Source organism: Anopheles merus, chromosome 2L, assembly GCF_017562075.2.
Source record: "Anopheles merus strain MAF chromosome 2L, AmerM5.1, whole genome shotgun sequence".
Lineage (NCBI taxonomy): Eukaryota > Metazoa > Arthropoda > Insecta > Diptera > Culicidae > Anopheles > Anopheles merus.
Genome location: NC_054083.1, coordinates 71,015 through 94,110, shown reverse-complemented (window position 1 = coordinate 94,110; position 23,096 = coordinate 71,015). Strand labels below are relative to the sequence as shown.

General features: G+C 42.8%; 1 protein-coding gene across 5 annotated transcripts; it reads left to right on the top strand.

Moving 5' to 3' along the window:
• The first annotated feature begins 67 nt into the window (after window positions 1–67).
• LOC121591728 lies at window positions 68–23,039 on the top strand. Of its 5 annotated transcripts, none has more exons than XM_041912591.1 (3): window positions 68–1,498; window positions 20,866–22,214; window positions 22,902–22,985. In XM_041912591.1, the coding sequence occupies exons 1-2, from the start codon at window positions 911–913 to the stop codon at window positions 20,881–20,883; spliced, it is 606 nt and encodes a 201-aa protein (XP_041768525.1). In that variant the 5' UTR covers window positions 68–910; the 3' UTR covers window positions 20,884–22,214; window positions 22,902–22,985. The 5 variants fall into 5 exon arrangements, with proteins under 5 accessions (XP_041768525.1, XP_041768526.1, XP_041768524.1 ...); XM_041912592.1 differs by having other exon boundaries at window positions 20,866–21,052; window positions 22,902–22,949; XM_041912590.1 differs by lacking the exon at window positions 20,866–22,214 and having other exon boundaries at window positions 22,902–23,039.
• The last annotated feature ends 57 nt before the right edge of the window (window positions 23,040–23,096 follow it).

Sequence of the window (23,096 nt, the reverse complement as noted above, 5' to 3'; positions counted from 1 at the left end):
CATGGACATTTATCGCATTAATTTAATCCTGTTTCCATTTACGTTCGAATCTCGTGCCGTTTGTAACGAATCGCAAACCGCCTGCTTCGAATCGCATGCCACTACGATCGAATGCGTGTAACCATGGTAGAATCGCGTTCCACTACGGTCGAATCTTGTGCCACTACGATCGAATCGTGCTGCTACCATTGGATTTCTGAAAGGTAGAGCATAGTAAACGTTAGTAGTTTGTTTACGTTTGAAGAGCTGCTTCTTTCTTCGCTGACGGCAATTCATTTGTAAAATTCTAATGAAATGTAATTTTTCACTGACTACTCGTAAAATCCTTGTTATCAACGAATATTTATGGTTCCTTGTTGGCGATGAAAATTGGGATAAGCCCACCTATATATTATATCAACTTAGATAGCTGCTCGAAAACTGCCATACAATGCAAACAGCTGACAGGCTGAAATTTCAGCCAACCAACTTACAACGGAAAGGGCCCCATTTGTAGATTTTATCCATAATCAATGAATATCAGAATAACCATTAGTATTTTAGAAACGAATTGCTATCGGCGAAGAAAGAAGCAGCTTTCAAACGTAAACAAAGAGTTAGTGTTAGGATAGCTCGAACGAACTCGGCCTGCGATTGTAAACGCGTGAAGTAGCAGGTCGTTAGCGGAAGAGAGGAACAGGAAACACGATTATCCGGGCGGATTGGATCGGTCTCTTGATCGGTGAACGCCATACAAGTCGGACGTGTTTTTAAACCTAGTGCTAAAATAAAATAAAGTTAAAGGTTCTAAAAAAGTCCTAAAGTCGTTTACCGGGAGCCGCAACATTTTTAAAAACACTCTAACTACACGCGACAGTATATACATACGCGTTATTAGTGAAGTGAAATCAACACCAAGCCAAGCATCACGATGAACACCGCACCACAGCACAGCATCTCGGCAACGGATGGCACGCGTGACGAATCCGGTAAGGTAGGACAAAGCTCCACTACCACAATCTCAGCGGTCACAGAAGTGCGCGAAGAACCGTGCGACGAAGCGAGTGGAAGTATGCAGCAAGGCAAGGTGCGTGCCACGGTGGCGAGAAGCACAACCTCGTCATCGAGTAAGGCAGAAACCATGAGGAAGCTTAACCTCTACAAGCAAAAGGAGATCGATCTGCGACGCCAGTTGATCGAACTCGAGCTAGAATCAGTAAAGTTGCAACAATCGAGGATCGAGCAGGACATGGAAGAGGAGATAGATGAAGAGGAAGAAGTCCATTCTATCACGGATGCGGCCTACACATCGACGCTGATCGATTACGCTGTACCGAGGATGGACCAACGAGAGCAGCCGAAGGACGTTGACCTAGCGAAACTGAGTAGCACTCGATACGCTACAATGCTGAGTAATGAGGATACGAGTGCCGATCGTCGCAGCAAAAACGACCTCAACGCAGCTACGAGTAATGCACCGGTACCCGAGAAACCAGCGGAGCAGCAAGATGCAGTACAGGTGAGAAAAGTGACTAAACCTAACGCGGAACAATGGGCAGCGAGACACGCGGTCTCGGCGCTGCCTCCCTTTGCTGGGGAACCGGAAAAATGGGTACGTTTTATAAGTAGCTACAAAAGGAGCACAGCGTTGTGCGGATTTTCTGAAGAAGAAAATATTGAAAGATTACATGCCAGTTTAAAAGGGCCAGCCTTAAATCTGGTCGAAGGTTTATTAATGCTACCTGGCACACTTGAGGAAGCGTTAGAGACGTTAAAAAAGCGATTTGGCCGACCGGCGGTCATGGTAGAAGCGTTATTAGACAAAATTAGGAAAACGCCAGCGGTGAAAACTGATAAACCAGAAACCTTTCTAGAATTCGGTGCAGCGGTTAGAAACGCGTGTGATTATCTTAGGGTTGCGGGTTTAGAAGAACACTTATGCAACCCAACACTGATTGAAGAAATAGTTAATCGCCTACCAGGGCATATGCAAATAGACTGGGCGATAGCTTGTGAGGAATATGTGGAGGGAACAAAACGAAAAGTGACGTTACTCGAATTTAATCATTTCATGAAAAAAATAGTGAATGCAGTGGGAAGGTTAACGCACTACAGTGGACACAACGAGCGTAAGCAGGAAAGCAAACAGAGAGATAGGAATTACTCGCACGTTCATAGAGAAGGCAACCATGAAGACCAAATGTGTTACGCGTGCAAGTTGAGAAATCACGAAATACGAGACTGTAGGAAATTTGTGAGGTACAGTACAAGTGAAAAGTGGAATGTTATACGAGCAGCTAAATTGTGCATTAGGTGTTTGCGATCGCACGGGCGAAGGCCATGCAACAATCCTGTAGTTTGTTTCGTTGACAGTTGCACAAGGCAACATCACCCATTACTCCATCAATCGTCGGAAAATCAGAATGTCGCTCCGTGTAATCACAGTGCGCACATAGAAAAAAAGGAAGAATGTTTATTTCGTATAATGCCAGTCACATTGTATCGCGGGAATAACCAAATTGACACATACGCCTTTGTTGACGAAGGATCCTCCCTAACCATGATCGAAATGTCTTTAGCTAAAGAATTGGGTGTCCATGGGGAAAAGGATCCACTGCAGCTTGTGTGGACAGGACAAATTTCTAGAATCGAAGAAGACTCCGAGCGAGTTAACCTAAAAATATCTGGGAAAAATCAATCTAGAATATTCTCACTAGCAAACGTTAGAACAGTTAGCAATTTAAATTTACCCAGCCAATCATTGTCGACAAAAAATATCCATCGTTTTCCACATTTAAAAGGCCTACCTATACAATGTTACACAAATCAAACTCCTAGATTGCTTATAGGTATCGACCACCTTAAACTAATTGTTCCATTGAAGGTTCGTGAAGGAGCAAAACAAGAACCAATAGCGGCAAAAACACGCCTAGGGTGGGGCGTATATGGCGGAAATTGTGCTTTAAATCGAGCACCTTATCTAAATAATTTTCATTCTAAATTTGATTTAATGATTGAAAATCAACTAAAATTTTATTTTTCTGGCGAAGATATAGGTACGAAACCCTTACCCAGACCGATTTCTCAGGAAGAAGAACGAAGTGCAAAACTATTAAGGGAAACTACAAAATGTATAGGAAACCGATACGAAACTGGTTTATTGTGGAAATGGGACGAAATCCAGTTGCCTGACAGTTACCAAATGGCGTTGAAAAGATTGCAGCAACTAGAAAAGAAATTACTACGAAACAGTGATTTGAAGGAAAATGTTGAGAACCAAATCCAACAGTACGTAGCAAAAGGTTACGCCCATGCAGCCAACGAAGAGGAGCTGACAACTGTCGATCCTAAAACCTGGTATTTGCCAATTGGGGTAGTTATTAATCCCAAAAAACCAGGTAAGGTGCGTATAATATGGGACGCATCAGCTACAGTGCAGGGAGTATCACTTAATAGCACACTTCTAAAAGGTCCAGAGGAATTAATAACCACAATACTTCCCTCTATTTACTTTAGATTCAGGCAGTTTCCATATGCAGTTAGTGGCGATATACGCGAAATGTTCCATCAGGTGAGGATAAGGAAAGAAGATAGAAATGCCCAGCGCTTTTTGTGGAGAACCGATTCTTCGTTAAATCCCACGATTTACATTATGGATGTGGCAACTTTTGGATCTACTTGTTCGCCAGCATCTGCAAGATACGTGAAGGATTTAAACGCGGCAACGTTCAAGGATCAGTATCCAAGGGCTTACGATGCGATCATAAACGAACATTTTGTCGACGATTTTGTTGCAAGTTTCGAGTCTATCAGTGAAGCAAAAACGATCGCTAAGCAAGTCAAGGACATCCATTCTAATGCAGGATTTTGTATGAGGAACTGGATATCTAACCGACCAGAAATAGTGAAAGAGTTAGGAGAACTAGACGATACTAACGAAAAAACGATTGGTCTCCCAAATGAGGAGTACTCAGAACGTGTGCTTGGCATGTTATGGACGCCAACCAACGATTCTTTAGCTTACTCAACAGCATTTAGTGCTGAAGCAAAACATTTATTTGATACAATCAATAGACCCACTAAGAGACAGGTACTCAAATGTTTAATGAGTTTATTCGATCCTTTAGGTTTGATTAGTAACTTCACTATACACGGCAAGATACTAATGCAAAATGCTTGGCGTAAAAGATTAGGATGGGATGAACCAATAGACGAAGACCTTTACGTAGATTGGAAGAGATGGATTGAAAACCTAAAATTTCTATATACACTAAAAATTTCACGATGTTATTTTTCGGGAGTTACTAGTAAAATTTATAATACCTTGCAAATGCATATTTTGATAGATGCAAGCGAACAGGCTTATTGTACAGCAGTTTATTTTCGTATTGTTAGACCTAACGGAAGTATAGAATGTTCCTTAGTGTCGGCAAAGTCTAAGATAGCACCATTGAAAACTATATCCATTCCTAGATTAGAATTATGTGGAGCTGTGCTTGGTACAAGGTTAGCTGCTTTCATACAAGCACAGCACAACATAAACATTTCCAAAAGATACTTCTGGTGTGATTCAAAAACCGTTTTAGGTTGGATCATAGGTGATCCCAAAAGGTACGAGTCATTTGTAGCTTGCCGCATAGGTGAGATTCTTAGCGCTACAAATGTAAGAGAATGGAATTATGTCCCATCAAAATTAAATGTAGCCGACGATGGCACCAAGTGGAGTAGACAGTCTGCATTAGATTATAACAATAGATGGTTCCAGGGACCAACGTTCCTATTTGAGACAGAAGACAAATGGCCTCAACAAGAAAATATACAAGAAATCACAGAGGGATTAAAAGCCAAGTACTGTTTGAACGTACATACATCACCGGAGACAGAACTTAATATCGAATTTGAAAATTTTGACGATTTTAAATGTCTGCTTCTGGCAACAGCACAAATGGTAAAATCGTCTAAGAACTCTTCAGGTGGAACTATTGAAGAGTCAATGGACTTTAGTAAGGAAGAACTTATTGAAGCAGAAAATTATGTATGGAAATTAGTTCAACACGAAACTTTTCCAACCGAAATCGATAGCATAAGAAAACATAGAGGAATCGCAGGTAATCTGCGAGACTTAAGCCCATTTCTAGACGAGGTAGGAGTTTTGAGATCAGAAGGTAGAATCGCCCTAGCTAAATGCATTCCATACGATATGAAATTTCCAATTATATTACCAAGAAATCATAGAGCTACTAAGCTTCTTATCAAACATTATCACGAAGATATGCACCATGCTAACGGAGAAACGGTAGTAAATGAAATTCGCCAAAAATACAGTATCCCACGATTAAGGGCGACATTACGTAGCATTACGAAAGATTGCCAATTTTGTAAAATCCGCAAGGCAACCCCATGTATACCACGGATGGCGCCATTACCACCTGCTCGTTTGGCAGTGGGATTTCGTCCTTTTACCCATGTAGGGCTCGATTATTTTGGTCCTATGACTGTGAAGGTCGGTAGAAGTGCAGTCAAACGTTGGGTGGCCTTATTCACATGCCTAACCATACGCGCAGTGCATTTGGAAGTTGCTCACAACTTGACAACCGAGAGTTGCATAGCATGTGTGCGACGATTTATATGTCGTCGTGGAGCACCTTCCGTGATATACAGCGACAACGGAACCAATTTTAAGGGTGCAAAGGCCATACTAGAACATCAACTTGCTCCGATAAATAGGGAATTGAGCATTAGCTTCACAAACACCGATACACAGTGGAATTGCATACCCCCTGCTACACCGCACATGGGTGGCGCATGGGAGAGGATGGTGCGATCGGTAAAGGAAGCTATGCGTAGTATTGCTTGCGCAGAAATGAAAAATTTGAACGATGAAGGCTTGCTTACCCTAGTAGGAGAGGCTGAAAAAATAGTAAATTCTAGACCCCTTACCTATCTACCATTGGATTCAGAAGAAAGTGAAGCATTGACCCCAAACCATTTTTTACTTGGTAGTTCAAGTGGTTCTAAACCACTACTAGATCACGACTGTACCTACCCTGTCAGGATTAAAGGAAGCTGGGAGCTAATTCAAACACAAACAAATCAATTTTGGCGTCGATGGGTTATTGAATATTTGCCTGTAATAACACGCAGGACAAAATGGTTTAACGAAACAAAACCCATTGAATTAGGAAACATAGTACTTATTGTTGATGAGAAGAGAAGAAATAAATGGCTTCGCGGGAAAGTCATTGAAATTCGGAAGGGTTGGGATGGAAGAATTCGTCAAGCTGTGGTGGAAACGTCTGAAGGAAAATTTTTGCGAGCAGTGTCGAAACTTGCCATACTTGATATAGTAACGAATAATTTTGATACCCCGACCATTGATGGAGAAAATCGCGAATTGAAATAATTGCAATTGTAAGTAATACAGGAGTGGTGTATGCCTTCGTTCGACGCAAGGATTCAGTGAACAAAGAGCCTAGGTAGAATAGTCCACACTTAGTTCACGGGAGGAGGAATGTTAGGATAGCTCGAACGAACTCGGCCTGCGATTGTAAACGCGTGAAGTAGCAGGTCGTTAGCGGAAGAGAGGAACAGGAAACACGATTATCCGGGCGGATTGGATCGGTCTCTTGATCGGTGAACGCCATACAAGTCGGACGTGTTTTTAAACCTAGTGCTAAAATAAAATAAAGTTAAAGGTTCTAAAAAAGTCCTAAAGTCGTTTACCGGGAGCCGCAACAGTTAGATTTGCCCCTATTTTTTATGGAGGAGGAACGGCTAGTTTCGCGGTTCATTAAATGTTTTGGCGATGTCATGCGAGGCAGCGCTTGAGTTATGTTTCTCAACTTTTTGTGAATTTTGTTATTCCCAAACATTGTAAAGTAAATTATTACAAAAAATCTATTCTGAATGTAATTACATGCAATTCAAATGGTTTGAATATATTTAATTAATAGCTAAACCGTAAAACAAAACGCTTTCAGCAGCTTTAACCTGACGGAAAGCTGTTGGACAAAGAACGGTCTCCGCTTGAGGAAGGTAAAGCAAATGACCTTCGTTCAGTTCGATAAATCAAACCAGAGACAAATTGAATTCTCTAACACGGATCATAATATAAAATCAGCATTTCTGATACTTTTTCTCAAGCACTCTAGTCACATAATTGGCCCTATACTATCCCGTATTCATGATCTCGCGTATTGTCTGCTGCTGTAAGAATATATATGAGGAGAAAAGAAGGAGCATTAGCTTTTTTTTGCTCTCTCTAAAAAAAAAATAATAAGTCCAAAATTATCTGCCTTTGGGTACCAGTATAGTTTGCCCATTCGTCGCATTTGGGTCGTTTGGGTTGTAGCCGTTTTATTTATTTATTTATTTATTTAAATGAAAGTTATCGGACAGTATGCCTTAATAACTAAATGCTTACAGTGTACATGTTAAAAGTATGGCTCTAGAACTAACTTGAATATGCTGATGCAGCTAACTAATGGATTGATTGAAATCTGCTGATAATCCTAACCTATTATAAACATCAATCATTTTGAGCAGTGGATCATTGGCACCAAAACCAGTCGATCTAAAAGGGCTTCTTAGTCGCTCTCTACTTCTAAGACCTCTAGAGGGAGTAGAAAAGCAAATAAAATTTAAAATGTCAGGTGCATCAAAATCTCCAATTAATAATTTATGCATAAAAGCCATTGTTGTGTCTTTAGCAGTGGACTGTATTTTAGGGGGGTGGGGTAAGTAGTTTCTTTCACCGTAAATCGGGAGCCCAGAAAGCAAGACTATCTCCTTTGATGTCGCAAGCTAGACTAAAGTTCATTTATTACTTCAATGTGTGAGTGTAACAATTCAGCTGTCACAAAAAAATGCAACCCAAGCAGCAACCCAATCCATGTGTCATGTCTCCGTTTTCCCAAGCAGCAAACGCTGTGCGCAACTCGCACAACATCCTCCCCGGCGTTGAAATGTCATTTCAATCTTCATCCTCGTCTAATGGTAGAATGCAGACCTCAGTTATCGCACGCTTGAATTCCGCTCCATTCGCTGTCCTAACGGTAACGACACGAATTGTACCATCGTCTCCAGGGTGTGCGGCAACGATTCTGGCAAGTGGCCACTGCAGTAGTGGCGCATTCTGGTCAGCTAATAGCACAAGTGATCCTACTTTAATCACTTTACGTTTCAGCCATTTCGGTCGATTCTGCAGCTCCGGCAGATACTCGGCGGTCCATCGTTTCCAAAAGTGTTGCAGCATGGACTGCACTAACTGCCATCGTGAGAGATGATTTTCCTTTAAGGTAGAGTAGTCGGGTTCCGGAACCGTCTGCATCTCACGTCCGATCAGGAAATGGGCAGGCGTGATCGCAGTGTAGTCGGATGGGTCATCTGAGCTCGGTACCAAGGGACGAGAGTTTAGTACCGCTTCTATTTGGGTCAATGTCGTGTAAAGCTCCTCGTAAGACAGCTTTCTATCGCCAACAATACGTTTTAGGTGGTATTTGACCTGCTTCACACCAGCCTCCCAAATGCCGCCAAAATGCGGACTTCGTGGTGGTATGAACGACCAGTCAATGCCCTTGTCGACGCAATAGTTGGTGATCTTTTTCGTAGCGCAATCGTTCTGGAACATACGCCAAAGTTCATGTAACTCGGTTTTGGCTCCGACGAAATTAGTCGCGTTGTCAGAACGTATTGTTTTTGGACAACCACGTCGACTCATGAACCGTCGCAAACTCGCAAGAAAGGCGTCTGTCGTCAAGTCTGAAACCAACTCCAAGTGAACCGCCCGAGTCTGCAAACACACAAACATGCACACGTACGCCTTGGTGATTTGCGGTTTGCGAGAAGTCGTTGATTTTATCCAGAAGGGACCGGCGTAGTCTACTCCGGTATTCGAAAAGACGGGGGCTGGCTGGACGCGATACGACGGTAGGTCACCCATCAGTTGCGTCGTCTTCAACGGGTTTGCTTTGAAGCACACAATGCACTTCCGTATCACCTTTCGAATAGTATTCTTCACATTCAGTGGCCAGTACCGTTGACGTACAACTGCAAGCAAACCTCTTTGCCCGATGTGTAGGTTGTCGATGTGTAGTTCGCGAACGAGAGCTTCAGTGATTGGATGCTTAGCCGGCAACAGCATCTGATGTCGACTGTCGTAAGGTATGAAGGCTCGCTTAATTCTGCCTCCAACTCGTATGATCCCATCGTCAGGATCCAAAAATGCTTGTAGTCCATTAAGTCGATGTCTTGTTTTCGCACCGTCCATAATTGCGATGATTTCGGGCTGGAAAGTCTCACGTTGAACCAGCCGTACTATTAAGTGCGTCGCTGTACGCACTTCCTTCGCTGTCAGTCGGCCCTTTATCACCTTCTTTTTTCGTGACTTGATGAAGCTAGCTAGTCGCATCAAGTAGGCCATACTCCTTACAATCTGTGTGTAACTGCTCAACCTGTCAAAGATCGGAAAACGTTCGACCGGAACAGTCATGGCCAAAGCCACTCCAGTTCGCATTTCCGGCAGCTCATTGTCCGGAATTTCCACTTCGTCCTCATCCTCGATGAGGTGCTGTGTTGGTTGGGGCCGCCACCAAATAGTTGAACCAATCAATTTCCTCGGTGTAACTCCACGTGAAATCAAATCGGCCGGGTTATCGTGTGTGGAAATGTAATGCCAGTGGAAGGATTGGCTAAGCTGCTGGATCTCGCTTACCCGATTTGATGCGTACGTCTGCAGCAATTCCGGGGGTTTCTTGACCCAAGCCAAGACGATTTTTGAATCGCTCCAAAGATGTACTGATTCAAACTTAAGCTCCGTAGCGTTCAGGAACTTCACAACCATTCGAGCGAGTAACAGTGCCGCCAACAGTTCTGCTCGAGGGGTCGTGATGGCCTTCTCCTTCTGACTTCGTTTTTTCGGTAGGATCCGAGACTTGCTGCAAACAAGCTGCATCTTGGACTCTTCGTCGGTGAAAGTGCCCTGCACATACAAGCAGGCACCGTAGGCTTGGTCGGATGCGTCAGCGAATCCTTGTAGTTTCAGCTGGAACACACTCTTCCAGGAAATCCATCTCGGAACTCGGATTTCCCTCAGTGATGTCATCTCGGTCCGAAAGTTTCGCCACTTCTCGTTGATTTCGGTTGGGATATAGTCGTCCCAATCGATTTGTAGTTCACCTACTTCTCGCAAGATCAGCTTCGCGTAGGTAATTACTGGGCCAAAGAATCCAAGTGGGTCGAAGATTTTGGCCAGTTGACTCAGAAGCTTCCTTCGAGTCATTCCTTCTGGGTTGTCAAAGTCAGGAACAGACACCGAGAACCAGTCCTCCAACGGGTTCCATGTCACGCCCAGTGTCTTAACGATGGTCTTCGAGGTGTCGTCCGTAACCTCGAAAGTGTCTCCTCGTTGTTCTTCAGCTACACCTAAAACGATATCTGAATGATTGGCGCACCACTTGTGAGCGCTGAAGCAGGCTTTCGCTAGTAGTCCAGTCACTTCTCGCTATAGTTGGCAAGCCTCAGCAAGGGTATCGGCACCAGTCAGGATATCATCCATGTATGTCTCCCTGTTGACCACCTCTGCAGCCCTTGGGAACTCATCGTGATGATCTTCTGCAGCTTGCTTCAGAGCCATGGTTGCTTGAAACGGGGAAGGTCCCAAACCATACTTAACTGTCAGCAGCTCACGTACCGTAAGTGGGTCGTTCCGGTTGTACCTCCAGAAGATTCGCTGGTACCTTGTGTCATCCGGATGGACCGCCACTTGACGAAACATCTTCGGAATGTCGAGTGTGAAGACGTACTGAAATCCTCTGAAACGAAGCAAAATGGCAGTAAGATCGTTCTGAACCGTCGGTCCAGTCATCAAAACGTCGTTGATCGAGACGCCGGTTGACGTCTTCGCGGATCCATCAAACACGACTCGCAACTTGGTTGTCGTGCTCGTAGGCCGCAGAACGCAGTGGTGCGGTAGATAAAACACCGATCCTGGGTCGTCATTCTGTGTTTCAACAATCTCGCGCATGTGTCCGAGATCCTCATATTCTCGGATGAACCGCGAGTATTGCTCCTTTAAATCCGGCTGCTTGTCTAGTTTTCGCTCTAAAGCCAGAAAACGTCGCATCGCTATGTCTCGCGAACTGCCAAGCTCGCGTTTACGTTCGTTGAACGGATGTCGTACTACATACCGTCCCTCCTTAGTTCGCTCGTGTGTGCGCCGGAAGTGTTCCAGACACACTTCGTCATCCGCCTTCGGGGAAGGGCGGAGCTCGTCGCAGGATTCTACCTTGTAGAAGTTCCTCAGCAGTTCGATGAGAGGCTCATCGCCAGCAGTGTGGCAAAGTGTACGCGCAACGACCGTCGTGTCGCTCGCGATCACACCTCCAGCGATCCAACCCAGCTTTGTGTATCGCAGCGCAGGTCGGTTCGGGCCGAGTTCATATCGGCCGTCAAGCATCAGGTTCCAAAAACTTCCAGCGCCAATCAGCATATCGACAGGTCCTCTTCTGTTGAAGGTAGGGTCGGCCAGCACCTGTTCGCTCAAGATGGGCCACTGTGATATGTCGAAAGACTTCGTCGGAAGTTCCCCAGTGATTCGTGGTGTCACTAGGAAGTCTAACTCAGCTGTAAAGTCACTGGCACGAGACCTGATCGTCGTGCGCAGTTTACGGCAAAGACGAGTTCTATTGCCGTTCAGACCACTGACTGTGACGTCAGCGGGTTTTGTCCTAAGGGAGAGAAGGTTTGCGAATTGCTCGGTGACGAAGTTCATCTGCGAAGCAGAGTCTAATACTACTCTACAAGGGTAGGGAGAGTCGCACAAACCATCCACTAAAACAATAGCAGTCGAAAGGACGGTCTGCTTCTCAGGTTCCACGTCACTCGCGCACAGGGTTGTCGGTGTTTCAGCTTGTACGTTGGCTGTATGGGATTCTCCTATCACTGATTCACTAGACGTCGGTTGACCTACGTTAGTTGCGACCTGACTTGGGGGATCTTCATGGAGTAAGCTGTGATGTTTCTTGCCGCAACGACGGCAAGAACCGGAAGAACATGCTCGCAATTGATGGCCTTTGGAAAGACAATTGAAGCAAACGCCGCACCGTTTTGCAATCTCGAACCTTTCATTAACACCTTTAGCCCTGAAAAGTTCGCAAGCTCAGAGTTCATGAGTAGCACTGCATACTGGACACTTCACTAGCTGTTTAGGTTCACTCACTACCAGGCTCCTTGCCACTGTTTTCGACTTCGTACTCTCCGTCGATGTTTTCACGCTGGTATCGAGCTTCTCAGAAATTCGACACTGCTCCTCCAAAAACTCCATCATAGCGGCGTAGGAAGAAAGTACGTTCTTCCTTTGTTTCGTCTCCCAAGACACACGCAACTTTTTGTCTAACTTACCAGCTATAAGGTTGACCAACATTTGCTCACCGAGACCACTTACCGGAAGGTTCTGATTCTTCAACGCCTCAACGTTTTTAGTGCAGGTGTCAATCACTTTACGAAGGCTCGAAGCGTTGTCCTGGTTGATCTTGGGCAAGCTGAACAGGTTTTCAACGTGCTTATCTACAACCACTCTTTTGTCTTCATACCGCTGTGTGAGAACCTTCCAGGCAGCTTCGTAGTCGTTGTTGTTTACCAGCTCATCGTCTATGATACCAGCCGCCTTTCCGACAAGGCAGTTTCGCAAATGAAAAAGCTTCAGGGCCGGTTCTTCTTGCTGGTATCGGTTCATCACCGTGGTGAACATCGCCTTGAACGAATACCACTTTTCGTATGACCCATCAAATGTCGGTAGGGGCACTTGCAACGGGGGGAGGTAGGGCTGAGCCTGCTGCTGGGTCAGCGGGAAAGCAGGTGGAATGGCTACTTCAACTTTCGTTACGGCATCGAAACACGCTGTCAGTTTCAACGAAACGTCATTGAAACTTGTCTCAAATTCTATGTATTTGTCATTTTGCTCTTTGTCTTGGTCATCGTGCAGCGTTAACTCGTAGATTTTGTTCTGTATTTCGTTGCACTCACTATATATGTTTTCTAAAGCCTTTTCCTGGAGTTGAAGGAAGCGCACGTTTTTTACGTTGAGGTTAGGCTGCTCTGCGCTGTCACACAAAGCTGCACACACACGACTAAGCTTTCCACACACTGCTTCCCGTTGCTTCTCCAACACCTTTAGCTGTGCCTCCATTTCGTCGGAATTGTCTTCCACTAGCTGTTGTTGTGATGATGTTGGTTTCGGTGATGTCGTCCCACGCTTAACTGGTGTTCGTTTTAGCTTTTTCGATCGAGTAAATGGTGATGGCATCGTTCGTCACACATGCACACACACCATTAACGTCGTATCGAGCCTTTGCACAAGAATCCGCGCCAAGCTAAGCTGTCACACACACACTCGCATACACGTACACGTACATTCGCTTGCGCCGCTGCGCAATTGCACACGAACCGAAACCAAGCTGAACGCACTAACACACATTCACTTGCACCGGCACGCCATTTGCAACCGCTAAAACCCAAGCCAAACACTTCTGCTGAAAAGAACACTTTTCCCTTCTTGTTGTCTGGAATGCCCTCAGGCAGCTTCCGTCGAACAGCACTGACCGAAAACACTCTCGTTTACGGATACTGTTCGATCTGTTTGTCAGTAGTAACGCACCAACGGTCACGTCACTGTAGGGCGTCTAGAGCCCTTAACACCCGGTCTCGGATGTTCCCTTGTACCGACTTTACGCGAGAAAGACAACCACTTATCACAACACTGGGTAACTTTATCCGGTTCCGTAGGACCACAATGTTGTGTCTTTAGCAGTGGACTGTATTTTAGGGGGGTGGGGTAAGTAGTTTCTTTCACCGTAAATCGGGAGCCCAGAAAGCAAGACTATCTCCTTTGATGTCGCAAGCTAGACTAAAGTTCAGTTATTACTTCAATGTGTGAGTGTAACAATTCAGCTGTCACAAAAAAATGCAACCCAAGCAGCAACCCAATCCATGTGTCATGTCTCCGTTTTCCCAAGCAGCAAACGCTGTGCGCAACTCGCACAACAGCCATCTGAGCAGTAGTTCTCCTATGCTGTAAAGTCTCTAAGCCAAATAATAAATACCGAACATTATACGAAGGACGTGGAATTTGGTTTGACCAGGGACCAGGCAAATTCCAGGAGGGGACGGACTAAAGAACAGTATAATGTTTTTAAACTGAAAGGATCTTTAAAGTCGGTTGAGACACGTAAGACAAATCCTAATAGTTTAAGAGCTTTAGTGACGACAGTTTGATAATGGCTAGATAAACTAAGCTTACTGTCTAAAATAAATCCTAAGTCCCGAACCTGAGGAAAACGTGGAACGCTGTCCTTGATTGATTTTGTAGCTATAAATAATAGGATTTTTTTATTTGAGAATGTTATGCAACTACATTTGCTAACATTAAGTAACATTTCATTATTAAAACACCATGCAGAAAAATAGTTTAACGAGTCTTGTAACATTTCACAGAATATTTAACAGGTAGGAAAATTTTTAGATCGTCAGCATATAATAACAGTTTAACATGAGGAATAGCAAACACGACATTGTTAATAAATATAATAAATAGTAAAGGTCCTAATATCCTTGAGAAACACCAGATAAATTATGGAATGTGGCAGATAAGCTAGTTCCTATCTTAACGTTCATGCAACGATCCGTTAAATAACTTCTTAACCACTCAACAACATTTGTGTGAACATCATACTTTGATAATTTAGATAGCAATAGAAAGTGGTTGACCTTGTCAAAAGCAGCGCAGAAGTCAGTATAAATGACGTCAACCTGTAAGGCCATGTCAATATAGGTGTTAGAAACTGCCGCTCTAACTCGGAAAAATTGAACAAAATGAATTTCTTAGGTTGGCACTACAGGTGCACCAAAAAATTAGTTTACTTTTATTCTTTCTATTGCTTATTCACTTTTGGATATTTTTTTGTTATTGCCCTGTTTACGTGGTTTCCTTGCCTTTTATCTCTTTTCGCACGCACAAAACATCGCCTTGGCTGACAGTCCGTTGGAACCTTATAACAGTTTCCAACATTCTCCCTCCCAGTGCGACACAGGTATATCTCTTTCTTACAAGTGATCTAGACCAATTGAACTGTTGTCTCACTCCTATCTTGACTGTCAGTTATTGTTTGTTTGGCTTCCGCTAAATAAACGTGCTTTGCAGACTAAGATGTTTTGCTTAATAAGAAAGTTAGCTAAATAGTGAGTTGGTTCTAGTTGCGTATAAAATTAACTACTACATGCGGCCGAAAACTACATGTGTTGATTGTATAATGTTTATGCAGTGTATCTGGTCTCCAGCGCTTACGGAATATTGTGTACACCTCTATTTCATCCCTCTCTTATTTTCGTAAAGGACCGATTGGCAACGACTGCTTACGGATGGCACACATGAGAGGTCAATCATCTCGTTGAGTCTTGTTATCAGATCGATCTACGGCTGTCGTCGTTACCTTTGGTTCACGTAGCGCTTCGGTGATCGGATGGAAGAACCCCGACGATCTTTTGTTTACCTTCGCAGCTGAAAATGACTGATTGATTAAAAATGATTTTTGTTTCAGCCGTACATACCACCACACTACTTTGCTTCTTGCACGAAACAGTTCGACGTTAACTCGCGGCCCGATCCGTTTAGTGCCGAAACTCATCATGACAAAGATCGGATCCCTTTTCGCCAACACCGAACACTTCATCTCACCAATCCATCCAGCCTGCGGGATAGAATCATCCTTTCCTGTCGCATGAGAGATACATTTATCCCTCTCATCCCATCGCAAGGTTGCGACCAAGCCACCGCACGAGCGCGCCTTGTTTCCTTCAAGCTGGGTCGCAACTAAAAACCCCTCACACTTGGGCTTACATTCCTTCATCAACGGATCAACGATACACCTATCGGTCGCGAGTGAGACTCCCGCACTGTTTCCATTAGGCATTGTTAATGATAACCGCTCTGAAACTGCTTCGGAGTTGCATTCTTCTATTTTAGATACTCCATGTTGTTGCTCATTTTCTCTATTCTGGACCGCAATCAATATTCGTCTTTCAAGGAAAGCCTTTACAGTGCTGATTTCTTCATTCAACCTCTCAGGATGCAGCCGTAAATGGTGATATGACCCGATAAGGTTTTCATTTGGATTAGTGTTCGTGTGCAGTGTTGTTTGTGAGGTGGTGTTAGTAACCGTTCCAGCTAAGTTTTTTTGTGTTTGTCGTGCGTGTATGGCTTGTCGCAATAGTTTTGCTCGTTTGCCATCGAGAGCGTTCGCCATCGAAATGTGTCAATCTTCCACCATTATTGTGTTGTAGGTCATTACCCTTGGAACTTGGAACCAAATGCTTGGTTGGAACTTGGCATTGCGGTGTGCCAATAATAATTGTGCCGCTGTGCCTCTGCGATTCTTGCGCTGTGAAATGCTCGTCTCCCGATGACTTAATATTCGATGCTCCCGAATCAGTTGTTGCCCAGCACCGCTTTTCGTCACTCCCGGACTTATTCGTATCGCATAATTCGCGAAGCTCGCGCTCAAGTTCCATTATGCGTTGATGCCGTTGCTCTCTTTTGATCTCGAGAAACCTGCGTTCGATCTTGGCTTTTACAAATCGCAGCGCTTCTTCATACGTTTTCTGGAACACTAATTCCCGATAGTTTTGACATGGAAAGTCTTGGTGAAAGGTCTCACATACGTTGCCAATAGCTGCTGATGAAATTGGAGATTCAGCCATCGAATCTGCCGCTTGTTGGTCCCGCACCTGCATTTGTGGTATCGCGTCACAGCCCGTGACGCACCTGCTCGTGCCCGCCTCAAACGGAAATCCTCCATCAGCTTCACGCGTTGTGGTCAAACCGAATGGCCCTCTGGCAAACACTTGAACGCCGTTGCGCTCCGCGATCTGTCTTTTTATCGGCCTTGATGCTGGTTCTCGTTCCACACGGTGAAAATACTGCACGAAATCCATTTTCTTTTCACTATTGAACCTCGTTAATGTTGTAGCACCTTCTAACTTCACGCGACTTTCCTATCGTTACCACAGTGAATATTTTATTTCGCGATATAGTGCCGAGTGTAGAAATGTTTCTAAACTAATTTTTTGGAATGTTAGAAACTGCCGCTCTAACTCGGAAAAATTGAACAAAATGAATTTCTTAGGATGGCACTACAGGTGCACCAAAAAATTAGTTTACTTTTATTCTTTCTATTGCTTATTCACTTTTGGATATTTTTTGTTATTGCCCTGTTTACGTGGTTTCCTTGCTTTTTATCTCTTTTCGCACGCACAAAACATCGCCTTGGCTGACAGTCCGTTGGAACCTTATAACAGTTTCCAACAATAGGAGTGGCAAAAGATACAGGGTTTACCAGCGTAATAAACAACTGTCCACTTGTTTATAACAATAGTCGTTTTGAATAGACACCGCTGTCTACCACTTGCTTACACGTCAGATGGTGTAAGCTACTCTGTCCAATTCAATAACACAATTTTCGCCTTCGATTAGCAACTGTCAGATTCGGCACAGTTTGTTTTGATGGGACACATTTTGCAAAAATCAAACATTTTCAAACACGTTTCTTTTATTCAAGCAATATGCAGTATAAATTATACATTTCAATAACTCAAAACATTAATTTTGTTAATTATACAAGAACCACACGAAACCGTGCCGAATCCGACCGTTGTGCAATCGAAGGCGAAAATTGTGTTATTGAATTGGACAGAGTAGCTTACACCATCTGACGTGTGAGCAAGTGGTAGACAGCGGTGTCTATACAAAACGACTATTGTTATAAACAAGTGAACAGTTGTTTATTATGCTGGCAAACCCTGTAAGTAAGTATATTAGATCAATCAGATCAATGGTCTCAATCGATCGTTTCGGCATAAAGCCATGTTGAATATTAAAAATTAATGGTGAAAAGGCTTGGGGCATATGACGAGACATTATCTTTTCGAACAGTTTAATGCACGCACATAACATTGAAATTCGTCTATAATTGCACACATTAGTTTTATCAGATTTTTTATAAACAAGAAACATCCACGATGATTTCCAAAGACGCGGGAAGCATTTCGATTGCAAGGATTTGTTGAATAATTTGGTCAGTATGGGAATGAGAGCTGAATGATAATGGCGCTGGGAATATTTTCAAGCTCAGGTGCATAGGAAAGCTTCAACAACGAAATAGCAGATTCCACCTCATCATCGTTGATTAGTGGTGTGCATAAATTAATCTCATCATTTATGAAGGACTAGTTAAGGTCCGGTAAAATCTACCGCGTATCCGCCAACATTCGACGTGCTTTCAAACGCTACATGTATAGTATTTAAAAATAAGGTTATTTAATACGCACTCAAAGTACCAATGCAGATTACAGAGTTTACCAGCGTAATAAACAACTGTCCACTTGTTTATAACAATAGTCGTTTTGAATAGACACCGCTGTCTACCACTTGCTCACACGTCAGATGGTGTAAGCTACTCTGTCCAATTCAATAACACAATTTTCGCCTTCGATTGCACAACGGTCGGATTCGGCACGGTTTATTGTGGTTGTTGTGTAATTAACAAAATTAATGTTTTGATTTATTGAAATGTATGGGTTATACTGCATATTGCTTGAATAAAATAAACGTGTTTAAAAATGTTTGGTTTTGGCAAAATTTGTCCCAACAAAACAAACTGTGCCGAATCTGACAGTTGCTAATCCAAGGCGAAAATTGTGTTATTGAATTGGACAGAGTAGCTTACACCATCTAACGTGTGAGCAAGTGGTAGACAGCGGTGTCTATTCAAAACGACTATTGTTATAAACAAGCGGACAGTTGTTTATTATGCTGGTAAACCCTGTATTTACTTAAAGACGACAGTAATGACAACAATCGTCAACTCGTACGACTTAACAACATGCCCGTCATGGGTTCAAGCCCCAAATAGACCGTGCCGCCATACGTAGGACTGACTATCCTGCTATGGGGGGAAATCAATTAGTCACTGAAAGCCAACCCCACAAGTGTGTTGGCAGGCCTTGACCGGCATCGGTTGTTGAGCCAAAGAAAAAGAAGAATGACAACAATGTTAAATTTCATAGACATAATGCCAGCTTTTTGGCCATTTTGATAATGCAAAAGGTTATGTAGACATGTAGAGATCCGATTTTCAATACACCTGATATATTCCATGCCTTTGTTGACATCAATGTATGATTCTTTTATTTTTTATTTTTTGTTGCCGGCGTCATTATCAGAGTATAGCTAAACAGTAATGTAAGATCCAACTACAAAAATACTATACAATATTTTTAGTGCCCATAAATGTAACATAAAATCACAAAATATGATATCGCATGTGGTTCGAATCCCATTTCTACCCTTTTTTACTTATGTTTCATACGTTGGGTAGTAAGTAATAGATGCATGGACCAATTTCAATGTAAATTTTCCCGGTCTCTAATTTCATGAGGGTCATTTCCAAAAATGCCATTGATAGTTTATTTTATCGTCCTGAAACTGGGTTCGAAGTGTTAAATGGAATTAGTATTGGTACATGTGACAATTGTTATTGTTGCGCCAAACATAAAATTTCAACGGTGAACATATTCCCTCATACAATTACACCAACTGTGTAGTTGTAATATTCCAATCTATAAAGTTGTAAAAATAATTTTTTCACAGTGTTTTACATCCACCCAGAACAATGAACCAAATTCGTACACGACTTTACATTCTTGCCACATCTCACATCTTTCAGATTCTGCCTCTAATTTGACGTGTCCTTAATTATAGCGTGGTTGTTGTAAACCAAAACCATTAATAGAACGGTGATAGCATTGCCTGATCACTTTTGATAGATAGGTTCAGAGTCCTTTTCTGCCTTTTTAGTTTGCAACAAGCATAGTTCCAATGTTGGTCTTTCTGCAGTCGATACTGATCCGGCTGAAAGCAGTGCGCACGGTTGCCTTATCTAACGCGCAGTGTGTTGCAGCCAGTGTTGTTAATTATCGACATTTGTTTATGATATTCGCAGTAAGCGGCTGACAAAATCATTTTTTGATCATGATATTCATGGTTACCATGACACGACTTTCCAAAAGCGACAATCATTTGTGCAATAACAATCAATGCTTTTGCGATGACTGTGGTATGTGAGAATAGCAGTGTGGGTGTGCGGGCAGTATGAGGTTGGACGGAATAAAGAGCAGACGTGTGTTACTGTAGTTCCGGTGTTTTCTATGGAATATCACATTGGCGATCCTGCCATGATGAATAAAAGCGCTCCCAGGTTGAAGAAAATAAGGAGTGATAAAAGAAAAAAAAAAGAAAAAAAAGGAGAGGAAGGATAAAAACAGGCGATATAAAGGATAAACCGAGTGGTAGCCTGGTTCACCTCATGGCCCCTCCAAAAAGGTGTAAGCCCGAGTGGTAGCCAAGTTCAGCTCATGGCCCCTCGAAGAATGTGTAAGCCAGAGTGGTAGCCGAGTTTAGCTCATAGCCCCTCGAAGAAAATGTATACGCGAGTGGTAGCCGAGTTCAGCTCATGGCCCCTCGAAGAAAGTGTAAGCCAGAGTGGTAGCCGAGTTTAGCTCATGGCCCCTCCAAGAAAGTGTAAGCCAGAGTGGTAGCCAAGTTTAGCTCATGGCCCCTCGAAGAAAATGTATACGGGGTGGTAGCCGAGTTTAGCTCATGGCCCCTCGAAGAAAGTGTAAGCCAGAGTGGTAGTCGAGTTTAGCTCATGGCCCCTCGAAGGAAATGTATACGCGGGTGGTAGCTGAGTTCAGCTCGGCTGAAAAAAAACATAAAGCGGTATATCGTTTTTTTTTATTTCGCGTTCTTCTTCTTCTTCTTTTTCTTATTTATTTCAGCCAGCAGAACCCGGCTGACCGGTCTGGTACAGCTGCCCGATATTCAACAATAACAATTCTATGGAATACAATGGATGGTCGGTCACTGGTTTGCTTAGATGGATTCAACCGAACCAGGCTGTTGTCCGGCGTGATGGCGTGCCGTCCAAGATTTGGCAAAAACAATTCCATGGAATTCAATGCCATGGTAAACAAGTGTGATCGTATAAGTGACGATCGCACACATAGCACTGCAACGGGTGGGCTGGTGGCAACCTGAGCTATCAGGATCAGTCGCTTTTGGTGTAGCAAGCGGACAGCATCGTCGCAGAACAAGCACGGAAGTGGTTTAGAAAGATGGCAGGTTGGACAGTTGAGAACAATTTGGAGTGTGCCCTGGAAGTGCGTAGTGGGAGCAAGGAAAAAGATTACAAGGGGGATTTTCTGGCCGGTTCTTGGCCGCTTAAACCATTTTCGGAAGAGCTTCCTATCCACGAGCGGAAAGCAGAGTGGGCGCGTTTTAAAGGACAATATGAGAGAATAGTGATGTGTAAAGGAAAAGTGAATTCGGAAATGAAGTTGATAGCTTTGAAAGTATTTGCTGGAAGCTATCTGCTAAACATTATAGAAATGCAGGAAAGACGAGTGAAAAGTGGTGAAGGGGACGTGTATACAGAAACAGTGAAAGGGGTAGACGATTTTTTCAACGGCATATGTGATGAGGGAAAAGAAAGGATGAAGCTGAGAGAAATGAAAATGGAAGCTGATGAAACATTTGGTGATTGGGTGTTAAGATTAGAAGCTCAAGTGAAATTCTGTGGTCTGCCAGAAGAACAGAAAACTGAAGAGTTAGTGCAAGCTGTGCTGCGACGTTCGGTTCCCCAGATTGCCGAAAAATTGTTTGAAATGGCAGATTTATTTGGGAATGAATTGGACAAATTAGTAAAGCATGGTAAACACCTTGATTTCGTAAGAATGGAAAAGAGAGAGATAGAACAAAAGCTTGCCAAAAGCACGACAAAAGAATTTACAGATAGCGATAATTATGTAGCGGCAGTGACTTCGTGGAGAATGAAAAGGGAACAATATGAGCCGTACGAACAACAACAAAACAAGAGACTATCGGGAATGCATCCAAACGGTTTTTGGAACACGTATAATAAGGTAGCAACGAAATGCTCAAAGTGTGACAAAATACATGGCTTGGGGAAGTGTGGAGCATCCAGATCAAAATGCTTCCGGTGCGGTGCCATAGGACATCTGGCAATTTGTTGCAGAACCAGATTGGGATCAAATCGATTTCTAAATGTGGTGAAGAAGCAGACCGAGGACATTAATCAGGTGGTAATAGGAGACCCCGCTGCAGAACGGTACCAAAAAAAATATAAATGAATAAATAAATAAATAAAAAATAAATCAAAAAATAAAAAATAAGAATAATAACAACAATAATCATAATAATGAAAAAAAAACTGATATATATATATATATATATATATATATATATATATATATATATATATATATATATATATATATATATATATATATATATATATATATATATATTCTTCTTCTTTGGCTCAACAACCGATGACGGTCAAGGCCTGCCAACCCACTTGTGGGGTTGGCTTTCAGTGACTTATTGATTTCCCCCCATAGCAGGATAGTCAGTCCTACGTATGGCGGCACGGTCTATTTGGGGCTTGAACCCATGACGGGCATGTTGTTAAGTCGTACGAGTTGACGACTGTACCATGAGACCGGCTGAATTAATGTATATTAATATATATATATATTTATATATATTTATATATATATATATATATATATATATATATATATATATATATATATATATATATATATATATATATATACATATATATATATATATATATATATATATATATATATATATATATATATATATATATATATATATATATAGCAAGCTGAAATTGCTCGCCGTCAAAAGTTCATGAGTGTGTGGGCAAAAGTGTATTTTTGATTCACTTATCTTATTTATTTCGTTTTATTTTAATTTACTTTAACAGTTTTCCGGCGAACGAGGAAGGCATGCAGTAACCAACGATCCAAGGTGCATTAACTGCATGATCGGAAATGTGCCTATCATTTTCTTACTAGATACTGGGGCATCGGTGAACACTGTTACTGCTGAGAGTTGGTAGCAAATAAGGACACACGCCCAGTCGAGTGTGCGTGAATGGCAGCCACACCCTGAAACAACG

Coding starts and splice junctions, on each gene's coding strand:
- LOC121591728 (XM_041912587.1), top strand. CDS start 21,202: ATGGCAGGTTGGACAGTTGAGAACAATTTGGAGTGTGCCCTGGAAGTG. Junction 22,186..22,901: donor AGACCGAGGACATTAATCAG/GTGGTAATAGGA, acceptor TTACTTTAACAG/TTTTCCGGCGAACGAGGAAG.